Source organism: Periophthalmus magnuspinnatus, chromosome 13 (genome assembly GCF_009829125.3).
Source record: "Periophthalmus magnuspinnatus isolate fPerMag1 chromosome 13, fPerMag1.2.pri, whole genome shotgun sequence".
NCBI lineage: Eukaryota > Metazoa > Chordata > Actinopteri > Gobiiformes > Gobiidae > Periophthalmus > Periophthalmus magnuspinnatus.
The window spans coordinates 24,450,253-24,464,706 of NC_047138.1; the positions used below are offsets into that span (position 1 = coordinate 24,450,253).

General features: G+C 38.6%; 1 protein-coding gene across 2 annotated transcripts in view; it reads left to right on the forward strand.

Moving 5' to 3' along the window:
• fat3a (FAT atypical cadherin 3a) overlaps nucleotides 1-14,454 on the forward strand; it is a 135,265-nt gene that overhangs the window by 13,933 nt on the left and 106,878 nt on the right. For both annotated transcript variants that reach the window (XM_055225931.1, XM_033976900.2), the window contains exon 2: nucleotides 13,632-13,955. In XM_055225931.1, coding sequence (XP_055081906.1) covers nucleotides 13,632-13,955 — 324 coding nt within the window. The remainder of the gene's footprint in view (nucleotides 1-13,631; nucleotides 13,956-14,454) is intronic.

Here is a 14,454-nt window from a genome sequence, read left to right on the forward strand (position 1 = left end):
CTGTGAATGTGACTTTTTTGTTTCCATACCTGCTCAAATGAGTATCTAGTTTCAATACTAGTTTTAGTATTGATTAATATCTGATTTTCAATACTTTCGACAACTGAGTATCCAAAAATGTACTTGAATTTAAGTATTAATACTACACATTAATATTACTCAAGTAGAAGCCAAGTGTTGACAAATTAAAATAAGAAAGTGGAGAATTAGTATGTTTTTATATCAGACATAGAAAAAACAAGGGTTATATACCAAGGGTTTATAATGAAAGACATAAAGTCCCTTGGTGAAAAGAGTTTGGGCACCGCTGCTCTAAATGCTGGTCCTGACCCAGTTTCCCACACCTCTGAGGCCTGATTGACTGCTCCTGGGTAATTATATGTTTTCATGGTGATCAGTAGGAGGGGTGATGAAGCTTTACAATGTGTTTTAATTGAATTGTCTTTTTTAGTTCAGTTTAAGATTACTTTAATTTGCATATATCCTTTATACAAAACTTTTCCATTTGTGCTGTAGTCTCTACGTTTTTAATGAGAGAATCCATTATCTGGCTTTCTTTATCAAATCAAAAAAAGACTCCACAATTATACTTATTTTTATGTAATTATGTGAAATCTGCCTTGCCCCAGTATAGATGTATTATGAAAGGAGCTCTTATAGGCTAAAAATCAGATTGCTGTGTGCTGTATGGCTTTGGACAGTAGAGAGTCGCTCACTCCCACCAGTGCATTATGCTGTTATGTCCTTGGGCAAGACACTCAGCCCACATTCTTTCCATTGTCTGCCTACACCGGTTTATAAAAATGCGTGAATGGTTCCTTGATAAAGTATCCAATGGAGTTAGAAAATAGCTATTAGTATCTGGCAATTTTGAACTTATAGCAACATCGAAGAGACAGTCAGCCTGTGTATTTATAAACAAACTTATGCAAGAGTGCTTACCAGAATATCTCATATATATACTTTTATATGTCAACTTTGGTATGCCCAGAAAATTCTATAATAAAATTGTGCTTGATTATGAGTAATCTGTATAATTGTATCATAATATTAAAAAAACTGATGGGAGATGAGTTAGTTTTGTGTGGAAGAATTACTACAGATTTGCTTAAAGCTGTATCGCCCAACAGTTCTCTTGTAATTAAGTAAAGTTGTTTTTGTTTTTTTAGGAAATTGACAATATCAGTCGACTATGTAATATCTGCATCTAACTGTAAAACTTTGTATTGATTACATATTTAGATCATAGACTGTGTATACAAAAGGACATATCTAACCTGCTAGCCGCCATGTCCTAAATAGGATGTGATCATGGGGTGGTTACGGCTCCATTGCCTCATCATTTTGGTCTTGAAATGTTTGTTTTAACCAACTCTACATTATACTGGTATTTTTATTTATTTATTGTGTCCATAAATTAAGATATGAAAATTAATAAGAGACAAATCAGGCACCTTTTTTGCCTGAGCTCACACCCGCTAGCATTAGCAACATATTTGGTTCACAACATTGCTAAGCAGTGAAGGGGCGTTACCTTCAACAGCCTCATTCCGGAGTGGCTCTTTGGTTACTTTAATCCTCGCAGTCAGAATTCCAAATATGGAACATGGCTCTAAATTCGCCCCTATAACTGTTAGCCTCAATGAGCTTCATTTGACCGGAGTCGAATGCTATCGATGATGTCACACTCACTTAGTCCACTTCTTTATACAGTCTATGATTTAATACATAGTAGAGAGAACCATGCATGTCACTATATGATACTTTGGAAGGTGCTGGCTGAACAGGAGTGGTGTACCCATGTCCTCTTCTGAAAAAGTGTTCCTAAAACTGTACTACTGTTGTGGCAAAGGCTTTGTAAGTGGAACAAAGTTATAAAGATTTGAATCCCTACTTCCTCCTTTCACTGTTTGAAAATCACATACGTTACCTGTAAAGTTAGAACCCACTTAAAACACAATTGTGATATATTTTGTAATGTGTAGTTGAAATAATCCCTATTTTTAGTGTGTCAAAGTTGTTCCTGTCACTGAGGACAAATATCCAGGCCATTCCGAGCTGCTCGTTTATCACGGCACAGAAAAGATGAGAGAGCATGCCTCCTCTGTAGAGCTTAAAATGGTGTTGTCTGCATGGAGGTCGAATAGTCTCACCGCGAGCACAATATTAGCCACAAAACCCAGGCTGGAACAAGAAGGATCCCCGAGCCCTGCGGATTAGCACCGGAGACCCCGCAGGTAAAGCCTCATTAGCTGTTAGCATTAGAGCGATAGCACTACAGGGCATGGTCCATCCGCAGTAATGGGCTGTATCAGTGCGAGTGTGGGAGAGGTTAACATCAGAAAGAACAGGGGCGCTGACTAAAGCTCAGATAAACTGCTCCAGAAAAAAGATGAAGGAAGAGACAAAGAGGAGAGAAAGAAACAAGCAGAGGAGTGTGGAACAAGTTTGGTGGGAAGTTATTAACTTGTCATAAAAATAAATTACAAAATTATAAAAAAAAATATCACCAGTTCGTTTGAGGAAGTGAAACAAGTACAACTACAGTATAAGGAGCATTGCCTGGCAAATCCGCAATATCTCTCTGTATTTTTTATACATATTGATATCAATCTGGTCCCCACATCTTCTGTCGTGTCTCAAGCCCATTCAAACATGATCATGCAATCAGATATGTCTTTTTCAGTGACATATGTGAAACAAAGGAGCTCATTGGTCTGCTAAGATTTATAAACAATGTCAAAATTCCCTCACCTTAGAATAACAGACTTTAATGCTTCACTTGTTGATTAGTCTGAAATCCCTGTGATATTTTTTTCCCTTTCTTTTCACCTCATAAGCCATAGTTGTTTTGAACAGGAGATTTACTGCTGACCAGAATTACATCTTCATATGTATTCTGGATCCCAGGCAAGAGGGAGCAGGGGTAGAACCAACAAATATAATGTCAATTGACCTATAGGACAGCCTGCTTACTATGTAACTTTGGTTGATGCAATAGCTTTGCCTCGATTGTTCCACAGTATGCAATTACACATCTCCATGTGCACGGCTAGTTGTAAAACTTGTTTTCTATTAACTACAGTCTGCTTGACTGTTTTGGTGTATAGGTTGGAAATAAAGTTGTAAATAAATAACAAATTGATATAAATGAATTACCTTGGTGGCAGAGCTTGTACACATTTGCACCATATTATACAGAGAATATACATTTCACACACACCGCGTTTCTGTTTAGATGCCGCTGTTCCCACCCTGCTCGCAGCTGGAGCAGCAGTAACTCAGAGATACAAAAGCCCTCCCCTCCTCTGGATTAGAGCTAATGCTAATCAGCACCTTCATTAATCTCATCCAAATTCCCAATTACAGTACAGACCAGTGGTGCTGGAGAGCTCTCCCCCGGTCGCTTGGTTTCAACCCATGCCATTACATACAACCATTTAACAGGTTAGGGGCTCAATACTGCAATACCACAGGTGTGGGAATCTAATATATGTACACAGTATGAAGTCATTTGTAATAATTAAGTAATGTACATTTGGAATTGTTTACTTTCTCTAATTGTATTCTGAAGAATTAGAGTCTGGGGAGAGTAGCCAAAACAAACTTTTACTAATATACTTGTAGTCTATACCTGTACATTACTCAATTTGAAGTAAAAACAAAACAAACAAAAAAAATTAGATGGAGATGTTTTCACTTTGCCTGAAAATGTCTAAAATATGGCATAAAACATCTCTCTCTCTCTCTCTCTCTATATATATATATATATATATATATATATATATATATATATATATATATATATATATATATATATATATATATATATATATACATATATATACACTCACCTGAAGGATTATTAGGAACACCATACTAATACGGTGTTTGACCCCCTTTCCCCTTCAGAACTGCCTTAATTGTACGTGGCATTGATTCAACAAGGTGCTGAAAGCATTCTTTAGAATGCTTTCTAAAGAATTCTAGCAAGAATGCTAGAATTCTTTAGAAATGTTGGCCCATATTGATAGGAGCATCTTGCAGTTGATGGAGATTTGTGGGATGCACATCCAGGGCATGAAGCTCCCATTCCACCACATCCCAAAGATGCTGTATCGGGTTGAGATCTGGTGACTGTGGGGGCCATTGTAGTACAGTGAACTCATTGTCATGTTCAAGAAACCAATTTGAAATGATTTGAGCTTTATGACATCGTGCATTATCCTGCTGGAAGTAGCCATCAGAGGATGGGTACATGGTGGTCATGAAGGGATGGACATAGTCAGAAAAAATGTTCAGGTAGCCCGTGGCATTTAAACGATGCCCAATTGGCACTAAGGGACCTAAAGGACCAAGAAAACATCCCCCACACCATTACACCACCACCACCAGCCTGCGCAGTGGTAACAAGGCATGATGGATCCATGTTCTCATTCTGTTTATGGCAAATTCTGACTCTACTATTTGAATGTCTCAACAGAAATCGAGACTCATCAAATTGGGCAACAGTAGCTCAGTTGGTAGAGTGTTTGTCCACTGATCCGAAGGTTGGCGGTTCAAATCCCGCTCTTGACATAAACATCATTGGTTGAGCGCTCAGATCCACTGATCCATAGGTTGGCGGTGTGATTCTAGCTCACATAGATGAATGCTGTTGTTGTGTCCTTGGGCAAGACACTTAACCCACCTCGCCCTCAGTGTCTGCATACACTGGTGTGTGAATGGGTGAGTGGTTCCTTGTTGTAAAGCGCTTTGAGTGCCTTGAAGGTAGAAAAGCGCTATAGAAAAATGTGACCATTTACCATTGTAGCCTCTTTTTCCTATTTGTAGTGGAGATGAGTGGTACCCGGTCGGGTATTCTGCTGTTGTAGCCCATCCGCCTCAAGGTTGTGCGTGTTGTGGCTTCACAAATGCTTTGCTGCATTCCTCGGTTGTAACAAGTGGTTATTTCAGTCAACGTTGCTCTTCTATCAGCTTGAATCACTCTGCCCATTCTCCTCTGACCTCTAGCATCAACAAGGCATTTTCGCCCACAGGACTGCTGCATACTGGATGTTTTTCCCTTTTCACACCATTCTTTGTAAACCCTAGAAATGGTTGTGCGTGAAAATTCCAGTAACTGAGCAGATTGTGAAATACTCAGACCGGCCCGTCTGGCACCAACAACCATGCCACGCTCAAAATTGCTTAAACCACCTTTCTTTCCCATTCTGACATTCAGTTTGGAGTTCAGGAGATTGTCTTGACCAGGACCACACCCCTAAATGCATTGAAGCAACTGCCATGGGATTGGTTGATTAAATAATTGCATTAAGGATAAATTGAACAGGTGTTCCTAATAATCCTTTAGGTGAGTGTATATACAGACAAACAATCTGTGAAGAGGAGATGTGTATTGAGTAAAAAAAAATGAAATAAATGCAGTATAGTCATGTTTAACCTGTTACCGTTCCGACAGCCCATCGCCTTTACAGCAATGTACACATATTTGTGCATCACCCACACAAACTATCTACACATCTATACAATCACCACAGTGCTGACAGGGAATGTGAGTGGTCAACAATATTTTCAGTTGAGATATAGTGTATTTTTTATTTTTGTCGCCAGCTACCTACTGCAGCTTTCTGCATGTTCATTTTAACAAAATTTTAGGCGAGGATGAGAAAAATTATTTTTTATGTGTCTTCTAAAGTGTATAAATGCTTAGCAAACATACTTACAGTGATTCTGACACCTGTGAGTAAAACTATAGGGTGTTACCTTTACAAAGACCCCAAACTTGTGTATATACTACTGAGGGTTTAATAATGGCTATCATTTTAATTTGGAGAGGTCAGAACAAAGGCAATTTCACCAAAATGACCCGGAATTCTAAGGGGTTAATGTGATACTGTGGAGAAGTCCAGGCAGGCAAGTAGGTGGTGGCTCCAGAAACATATGTACCTTTCAAGAATTTGGCAAAAATACCATTCATGCATCCATTGTATTGTAAACACCATTTGGACATAATTTTATTTATTTCAGGGTCAGTGTAAGCTGACAAAAATATTGAACAATAATAGAAATTCCCAGGAATAACACAAATCTGTAAACCTTTGCTAGTTTAAAACATATCTGATGGTTTAGGACAGATTTGGAACTAACTTGATGATATCCCTAAAACTTAACTCTAAAGTTGACCAAAGCCAATCTGTTGTGTTTGTTCCACTCTAGTGAGATTGGGCCACTCCTGAGTTCACCTTTGGCTTAATGCTTCTGCAGAAGAGTTCTATTAAAAACACTGCTATGCGGAGCTGATATTAATTGCAGTGCAGCTTAGAGGCCAGAAGAAGGCAATGACAAATGACCAGGTGCAGGCCACAGCTGATTTAATTACGGCTCACCTTGAACTGCCACTCGTCCCCTAGGAGGCACTGTGACGTAATCCTGTTTGTTTGTGAAGCTCTGTTGGAACATTGGCTAAAAAGGATTGAGAGACTGGACTGAGATGGATTTTAGACAAGATAACAGATTCAATATTCAACGTAAAACAGATACACATTGTTAAGGGCTAACTAACTATCTAACTTCATTTCAACAAGACAGGATTCAGTGCACAGCATTCACTTTAGCTTCCTGATAATGATGAATCCTCGAGCAAATGGAACTTTCTCTTAGAAACCAGTTGCAGCTAAAACATAAACTCAAAGTAAACAAACCACTTAAGTCTTAATGAAACAATAAAATGCCCTATACCTGCAACTAACTATGGCCTCAACATAAGATACAAAATGTTTATATATATAAAAGGAGCACTATGTAACTTTTCTGAATCAAGGTTTTTGCTTTGCCTGGTATGTTCAATGAGATGTCTGGAATTATTATCTATAATTTAATTGAAGAAATTAATATTATTTAAAACACCTTAAAAAGCATGGAATTTTCACTGTGAGTGTCTCCACAGATTTGTCCTGCAACTTGGGCTGATGGCACTTGCTTAAAAGTTACATATACACACGTGGACAAAATTGTTGGTACCCGTCGGTTAATGAAAGAAAAACTCACAATGGTAACAGAAATAACTTGAATCTGACTAAAGTAATAATGAATAAATATTATATGAAATTTAACCAATGAAAGTCAGACATTGCTTTTCAACCATGCTTCAATAGATTTTTAAAAAAAACAAAAACTCACGAAACAGGCCTGGACAAAAATGATGGTACCCCTAGAAAAGACTAAAAATAATGTGACCAAAGGGACATGTTAATACAAGGTGTGTTCACTAATTAGCATCACAGGTGTCTACAATCTTGTAATCTTGTCAGTCAGTGGGCCTATATATAAGGCAACAGGTGGTCACTGTGCTGTTTGGTGACATGATGTGTACCACACTCAACATGGACCAAAGGAACCAAAGGAAAGAGTTGTCTCAGCAGATTAGAAAGAATATTATAGACAAGCATGTTAAAGGTAAAGGCTGTAAGACCATCTCCAAGCAGCTTGATGTTCCTGTGACTACAGTTGCACATATTATTCAGAAATGTAAGATCTGTGGGACTGTAGCCAAACTCCCTGGACGTGGCCGCAGGAGGAAAATTGATCACAAATCAAAGAGACGTAGAGACGTATAATACGAATGGTAACAAAAGACCAAAAGCTTCTGAATAGATTAAAAGTGAACTTCAAGCTCAAGAACATCAGTGTCAGATCGCACTATCCATCATCGACCAAGGAGGACACCATTGTTGAAAACAAATCATAAAAAAAGCCAGATTGTAATTTGCCAAACTACATGTTGACAAGTCACAAAGCTTCTGGGAGAATGTCCTATGGACAGATGAGACAAAAAATTAAACTTTTTGCCAAGGCAGCTCTATGTTCAGATGGAAAAATGAAGCATATCAAGGAAAGAACACTGTCCCTACTGTGAAACATAGAGGAGGCTCTGTTATGTTCTGGGGCTGATTTGCTGCATCTGGCACAGGATGTCTTGAATCTATGCAATGGTACAATGAAATCTCAAGACTCAAGATTCAAGAGTCTCATTGACAGTTACAGGAATTGTTTGTTTACAGTGATTGCCTCAAAAGGTTGTGCAACAAAATATTAAGTTAAGTGTGCTATCATTTTTGTCCAGGCATGTTTCATGAGTTTAATTCTTTAAATAATTCTGTTGTCTGACTTTCATTGGTTAAATTTCATAGAATTTTAATGTTTTTCTTTCATTAACCGACAGCTACCAAGAATTTTGTCCACGTGTGTACCTCCATATAGACACGTTTAATGCCATACTGCAATAATGCTAAGAATATATTTAGTTTAGTGCCTTTCAAAACCACCGAGGACAGCATACTGAACAAGTATTAAAAAAACATACAATACAAAACTGGATGATGGTGTGACCGGTATGTAGTGTAGGACTGTCTGAACAGGTTAGTTTTGAGTCGTGATTTGAAGAGAGGCGATGTTGTGGAGGTCAGGTGGGAGTGAGTTTCAGTGAGTGGCTGAAGCTTTTGCCCCCTACTGTGGAAGATTTTTGGCAAAGCAATGGAGCTCAACAGTGTTAGCCTGGTCTGGTTCCGGAAGTTCTATTCATTTTTCCCATAGACTTTAAAAAAAAAATAAAATCAAATATTATGAGTTCAAAGGCATCATGTAGGCTAACCAGCTACATGCTAACAAATATCCATAACACGGTTGTTTTAAGTCCAAAAAAGTTTATAACGTTTAAATAAAAGTATAGGTCTTGTGGTCATTAGTTCCAAAGCAGCTGATTATCCCTGGTACCAATGTTCCCTCTAATTTTTCACGAGTCTGAACAAAAACACAAACTCCCTGAGCGGTCCCATGGACCACTGTGAGCGACATCAGACGTGCGCACTGTGGTCATGCTGCATCGCATCCATCCAAGTTAAATGGTTTATTAAAATAATCAAATTACCGCATTTCTGTTATAAGACTTTTAATTAAGTGCTTTAGCCACTTATACAATGCAAATGACAAAAATCTTGCTCATGACCTGTGCAGTATGTTAATGCTATTGGAAGTATAAATATTTAATTTTAACTATGGCAAAACATGAGCTTCCAACTGTAAACTCCAATGTTGAAAACACACTTAACATTTTTATGATAAAGTTCTGACTTGTATTATGAGTATAAGCCATTGTGTGAAGCTTTGTGCACTGAGTGAGATTGTCCTACTGTGGTCTGGGAAACAGTCCGGTAACTCTTTTTCAGTATATGACATGATCATTTGATTTTTACAACTCATAAACTAGTGACAGTATTCAATGACCAATACACACTGAGAGGAATCTGCATCTGCACACCCAGCTGCTCTATTACTGTACATTTATATATCATCAAAACACAATATAAAATGTGTATTTGTATATAAAATATAGTCAAAATGAGTGGTATGGGTCAAAATATATATATATTTTTTATTTATATATGAGACCTTCACTCGGTTCCACGAACCGCTCCGGGTCCGACATGCCTCTAGTTTAACTTGTACAAACATCCACAGTGTCCTTGGTTGCGTACTTCCTTTGTTTTGTCCGTTTCGTCATGTTTAAAATGCAAAACTGCTACAAAACAGTGCGCCCGAGGGCGAGCCGTCGGAACGTTAAGGGGTTAAACAGCACTTAGCATCATTAGCGAGTCTTCACTCCACGTCGGCCACATCGGCTAAAACTCTTGGTAGCGGCACATGAGGACGCCTGTCAATGACGTTGACAAGCTGCGCAAATACATATGTGAATCACATAATTGGCTGGAGCAGCTCGTCGCCGGTCACACTCACTGACTCACATTGAAAAATAGCGCAGAATGAATTGTTGTGTGTTTATTTTATTTTCAATTCCGGTTCGATTTTTTTGTCCGCAGCACAGATTTTCTGTGCGTGGAGACCGTGTCAGCAGTGCGCAATTGCGCACACGCGCAGCTTAGAGGGAACAGTGCCTGGTACTTTTTTTTTTTTTTCTATGACAAAAATGAATGGGAAAGTTAATACTGGAACCAGCTCCATAACATCTCCATCAGAAAAAAATACATCTGGCTATAGCCATTTGGCCTCAGTATGATAATAATACGAGTACTATTAAACATTGATTGGGTGATTTCTAAATGCACTCAGGCTGAGCAGGCTCTCACTAGAGGACACAGAGGGAGCTATTGCTAACATGTTAGCATACCTTAGCCTTTAGCCTCTCCATTTGTTGCTGTGTTTTAGTGAAACTGCTCATGACATATTCAGGAGCTAAGGGAGCCGCTCTTGGGATGCTAACACTGAGCAGTACAAGCACTTACAGCTGTGTTGGTAATAGGTTCATTTAGGATGACATCACACTAATGTCTCTAATGTGAGTCAACTCCATCAGTGGAGTGAAATACAACACTAATTCTAGTTGCAGGCTACACCATCTTATAGTTATCTCATTGCCGTTCCTCATTTTCAGTGAAGGCAGTGTGGTTCGTTGGGAAGAAATCATTCACCAGATTCTAAAACTTATTCTAGTTGTCTGTCTTTCTGTGTATTGATTTTTACTAAAAGCGCTGATTTGTTGAAAAACTAAAAATGTTTTCTGGCCCCAAGTTTGGATAAATGATGAGGGTTGCATGCAGACTAACATCTTTAGTGAAGAACTGTTGAAAGAGTACCCAGACATTTACAGCAATAGTCAGTGAGAGCGCTCTCTTACACAAATACATTGCAACTGTTTTGTTCATTTTATTATATTATTTTAGGAATTATGTTACCAGTACAGCCATTGAGAAAACAATGAGCAAACAGTTGTATGTACCATGTTATATCATAATCAACAAAAGTAACTGGATACTTCGTTCTACAACTCCAATCCCAATGAAGTTGGGACACTGTGTAAAACTTTTAAAAAAATATATATACAGAATACAATGATTAGCAAATCCTTTTCAACCTATATTGAACTGAATAAACTGCAAAGACATATTTGATGTTCAAACTGATTGATGATTTCATCATCTACAGTCCATAATATCGTCAAAAGATTCAGAGGATCTGAAGAAATCTCTGCACGTAAGCGGCAAGGCCGAAAACCAATACTGGGGGCCCGTGACATTCGATCCCTCAGGCGGTACTGTGTTAAAAATGGGCATGAAAGTGTAAAGGATATTACCACATGGGTTCAGGAACACTTCAGGAAACCATTGTCAGTTAACACAGTTCGTCGCTACATCTCCAAGTGCAAGTTAAAACTGTACCCATTCAAAGCAAAAGCCATATATCAACAACATCCAGAAACACCGCTGGCTTTTCTGGGCCTGAGCTCACCTGAGATGGACTGACGCAAAGTGGAAAAGTATGCTGTGGTCTGACGAGTCCATATTTCGAATTGTTTTTGGAAATCATGGACGTCATGTCCTGCGGGCCAAAGAGGAAAAGGACCGTTTACGGATTGTTATCAGCGCAAAGTTCAAAAGCCAGCACCTGTAATGGAATGGGGGTGTGTTAGTGCTCATAGTATAGGTAACTTGCACATCTGCGAAGGCACCATTAATGCTGAAAGGTGCATACTGGTTTTGGAGCAACATATTTTTCAGGGACGCCCCAGCTTATTTAAGGAAGATAATGCCAAGCCACATTCTGCATGTGTTACAACAGCGTGGCTTCATAGTAAAAGAGTGCAGGTACTAGACTGGCCTGCTTGCAGTCAAGACCTGTCTCCCATTGAAAATGTGTGGCGCATTATGAAGTGCAAAATACGAAAATGGAGACCCCAGACTGCTTAGCAACTGAAGCTGTACATTCAGTAAGAATGGGAATGCAAAGCTTCAACAACTAGTGTCCTCAGTTCCCAAATGCTTATTGATTGTTGTTAAAAGGAAAGGTGATGTAACACAGTGGTAAAAATGCCCCTTTTCCAGATTTATTGGAACGTGTTTCAGACATCAAATTGAAAATAATAAACAATAACAACAAAGCTTATCAGTTTGAACATTAAATATCATGTCTTTATAGTTTATTCAGTTCAATATAAGTTGAAAAGGTTTTGCAAATCATTGTATTCTTTCTATCTTTTTTTTTTTTTTTTTAGTTTTACATAGCGGCCCAACTTCATTGAAATCGGGGTTGCACATAACTATCTTGTCTCTTTATCTGTTTATTCTTTCTATTTCGCTTGTCCACCAACCACATGGTTGACAATTTGAAACAGTGCTACTATTGTTGTGTCCCTGGGCAAGACACTTCATCCACCTTTCCTCATTATGATTATGATCTGTGTTTGAGTAACTAGTAACTTGCTTTCATTAGTCTCCCCCTGACATTGGTGGCCAGTAGTGGAGAAGGTACTCAATTTTGTTACTTCAGTAAAAGTACAGATACCAGAACAAAAACACACTCAAGTAGAAGTATCACATGAAAAATATACTTAAGTAAAATTATTAAAATGCCCATTTAAAAATGTATAGATAGTATGCATAGATTTTGAGGTCTTCAAATGTGGTGGTTTAGCTAAAGATCTGTACTGATTTTTTATCAACATAAAAGTAACTGAATTTTTCTAGCTGTTTTTTTTTTTTTTTTTGTATATTTTTGTTTGCTCAAACTATGAAAATATTGAAAATAAAAAACACTAAAACCTATTGGATCATTATACAAACAGACAATCAAGATTCTAGATAAAAAACCTTCAAGACATCATCATTGCACCATTTTACAGAAGCATAAACTGTTAAGCTGGGAGAATGTCATCAAGTATTCAAACCTCTCTCTAATATATAAAATCATTAATGGTCTGTCATCCCCTCCACTCAATCAGTTTGTGAACATAAGAACCAGCTCTAAGAGGGTAACATGAGGGTCTGCCCGAGGAGACTGTATTGTTCCTCTGAGGAGAAGTGTCTTCGGTCAGAGTACCTTCTCAGTGACAGCTGCACAGGAGTGGAACTCGGTCCCTCAGAACATCAGAGAAATAAGCACCTATATTCTGTTCAAAAAACATTTAAAAAACTGGTTCATAACACATCAAAAATGTCTGCATTAATAATACTAATGACTGCCCCCTGACTAACTAGACGATCATTTGTGTTTTCTCTTGAGTTGGATGTTGTGGAATGACTGTGGACTGTCTTGTATGATGCTTGTGTTTTGTTTGTCTTTTCTGAGCACTTTTGTTGACAGTGTTTGTTATATCTGTTTTTAATGTTTTTTTTCTATAGTATATTGTAATTTTCGCTGTATAATATTTTTACTCTTGTTTTTAGGGTATAGGGTATGTTTTTAGGGCTAATTCTGGTGCATTTGCAGCAATGCTATTAATGTACACTGTCCCTGTCAAATAAACCAATAAATAAATAAATAAAAAGTATGCACTTGTAATGTACTAGTAAAGTACAGATACCTAAAATTTCTACTTAAGTATAGTACTTTACTACTTTTACTTTAATACATTCCACCACTGGTTGTGGCCATCGCAGAGTATGGACTGAATGAGTAAATAGTGTTGCACTTTCTGAAGCTTCATAGCATTTCTATTAGTAAGGCATTCTTACTTTTAGTTTTTAAATGAAGTCTATATTACATTGAATTATTTTTGTTAAAATGTGTAAAATCCTGTAACTGTTGTTCTAACCTACTTAATTCTGTGTATTGTGCAGGAGTGATCTACACCACAGACATGCTGGACCGTGAGACCAAAGACTCCTATTGGCTGACGGTTTATGCCAGCGATCACGGGGTGGTGCCTCAGTTTGCTTCCATAGAAGTGTACATCCAGGTGGAGGACGTGAACGACAACGCTCCCCTCACCTCAGAACCCCTGTACCGCCCCTCCATCAGCGAGAACTCCCCCCGTGACATCTCTGTTATCCAGATACAGGCACAGGACCCAGACGTAGCTCCCCCCGGAGGACAGGATCGCCTCAGCTACAAGATCGTCAGCGGGAACCCTCAGAACTTCTTTGCTATCAACCCTCGGACAGGTCAGTGCCACTGTCTGGACTTTTCATTTAAAACATCTTTTTTTAGGCCCGAGCCCATAGGGCCTATTGCTTCTGCAACAGTGAGCCCCTGCACTCATCATTGTAGACTGTCTTCATGAAGTTGCCCCCCGTCGCCCCCTGCCGGGACTCCTGTATTCTGGCAACCCATGCCATAGGCATGGGATATGCATATTTGTTCTTGGTAGCATGTCAGGCAGCGTGAAGCACTCATGTCCCCAAACACACTGCTGGCATCAAGCCCTATCCAAGCACCCATGCCATAGGCATGGGCCATATTTATTACTGCTAAAATGAATGGAAGTCAATAGGAGGTCAATGGCGGACCCCGACGCCATGGCGAATGACGGGCACGTCAGTTCGCCACTGTAAAAGTGGAGAGTTTTCAAAAAACATATAATATTTCATTGTAATGTTATCGAACATATTGTTGCCATAGGCATGGGATATCCATATTTGTTCTTGCTAGTATTTCAGCGTC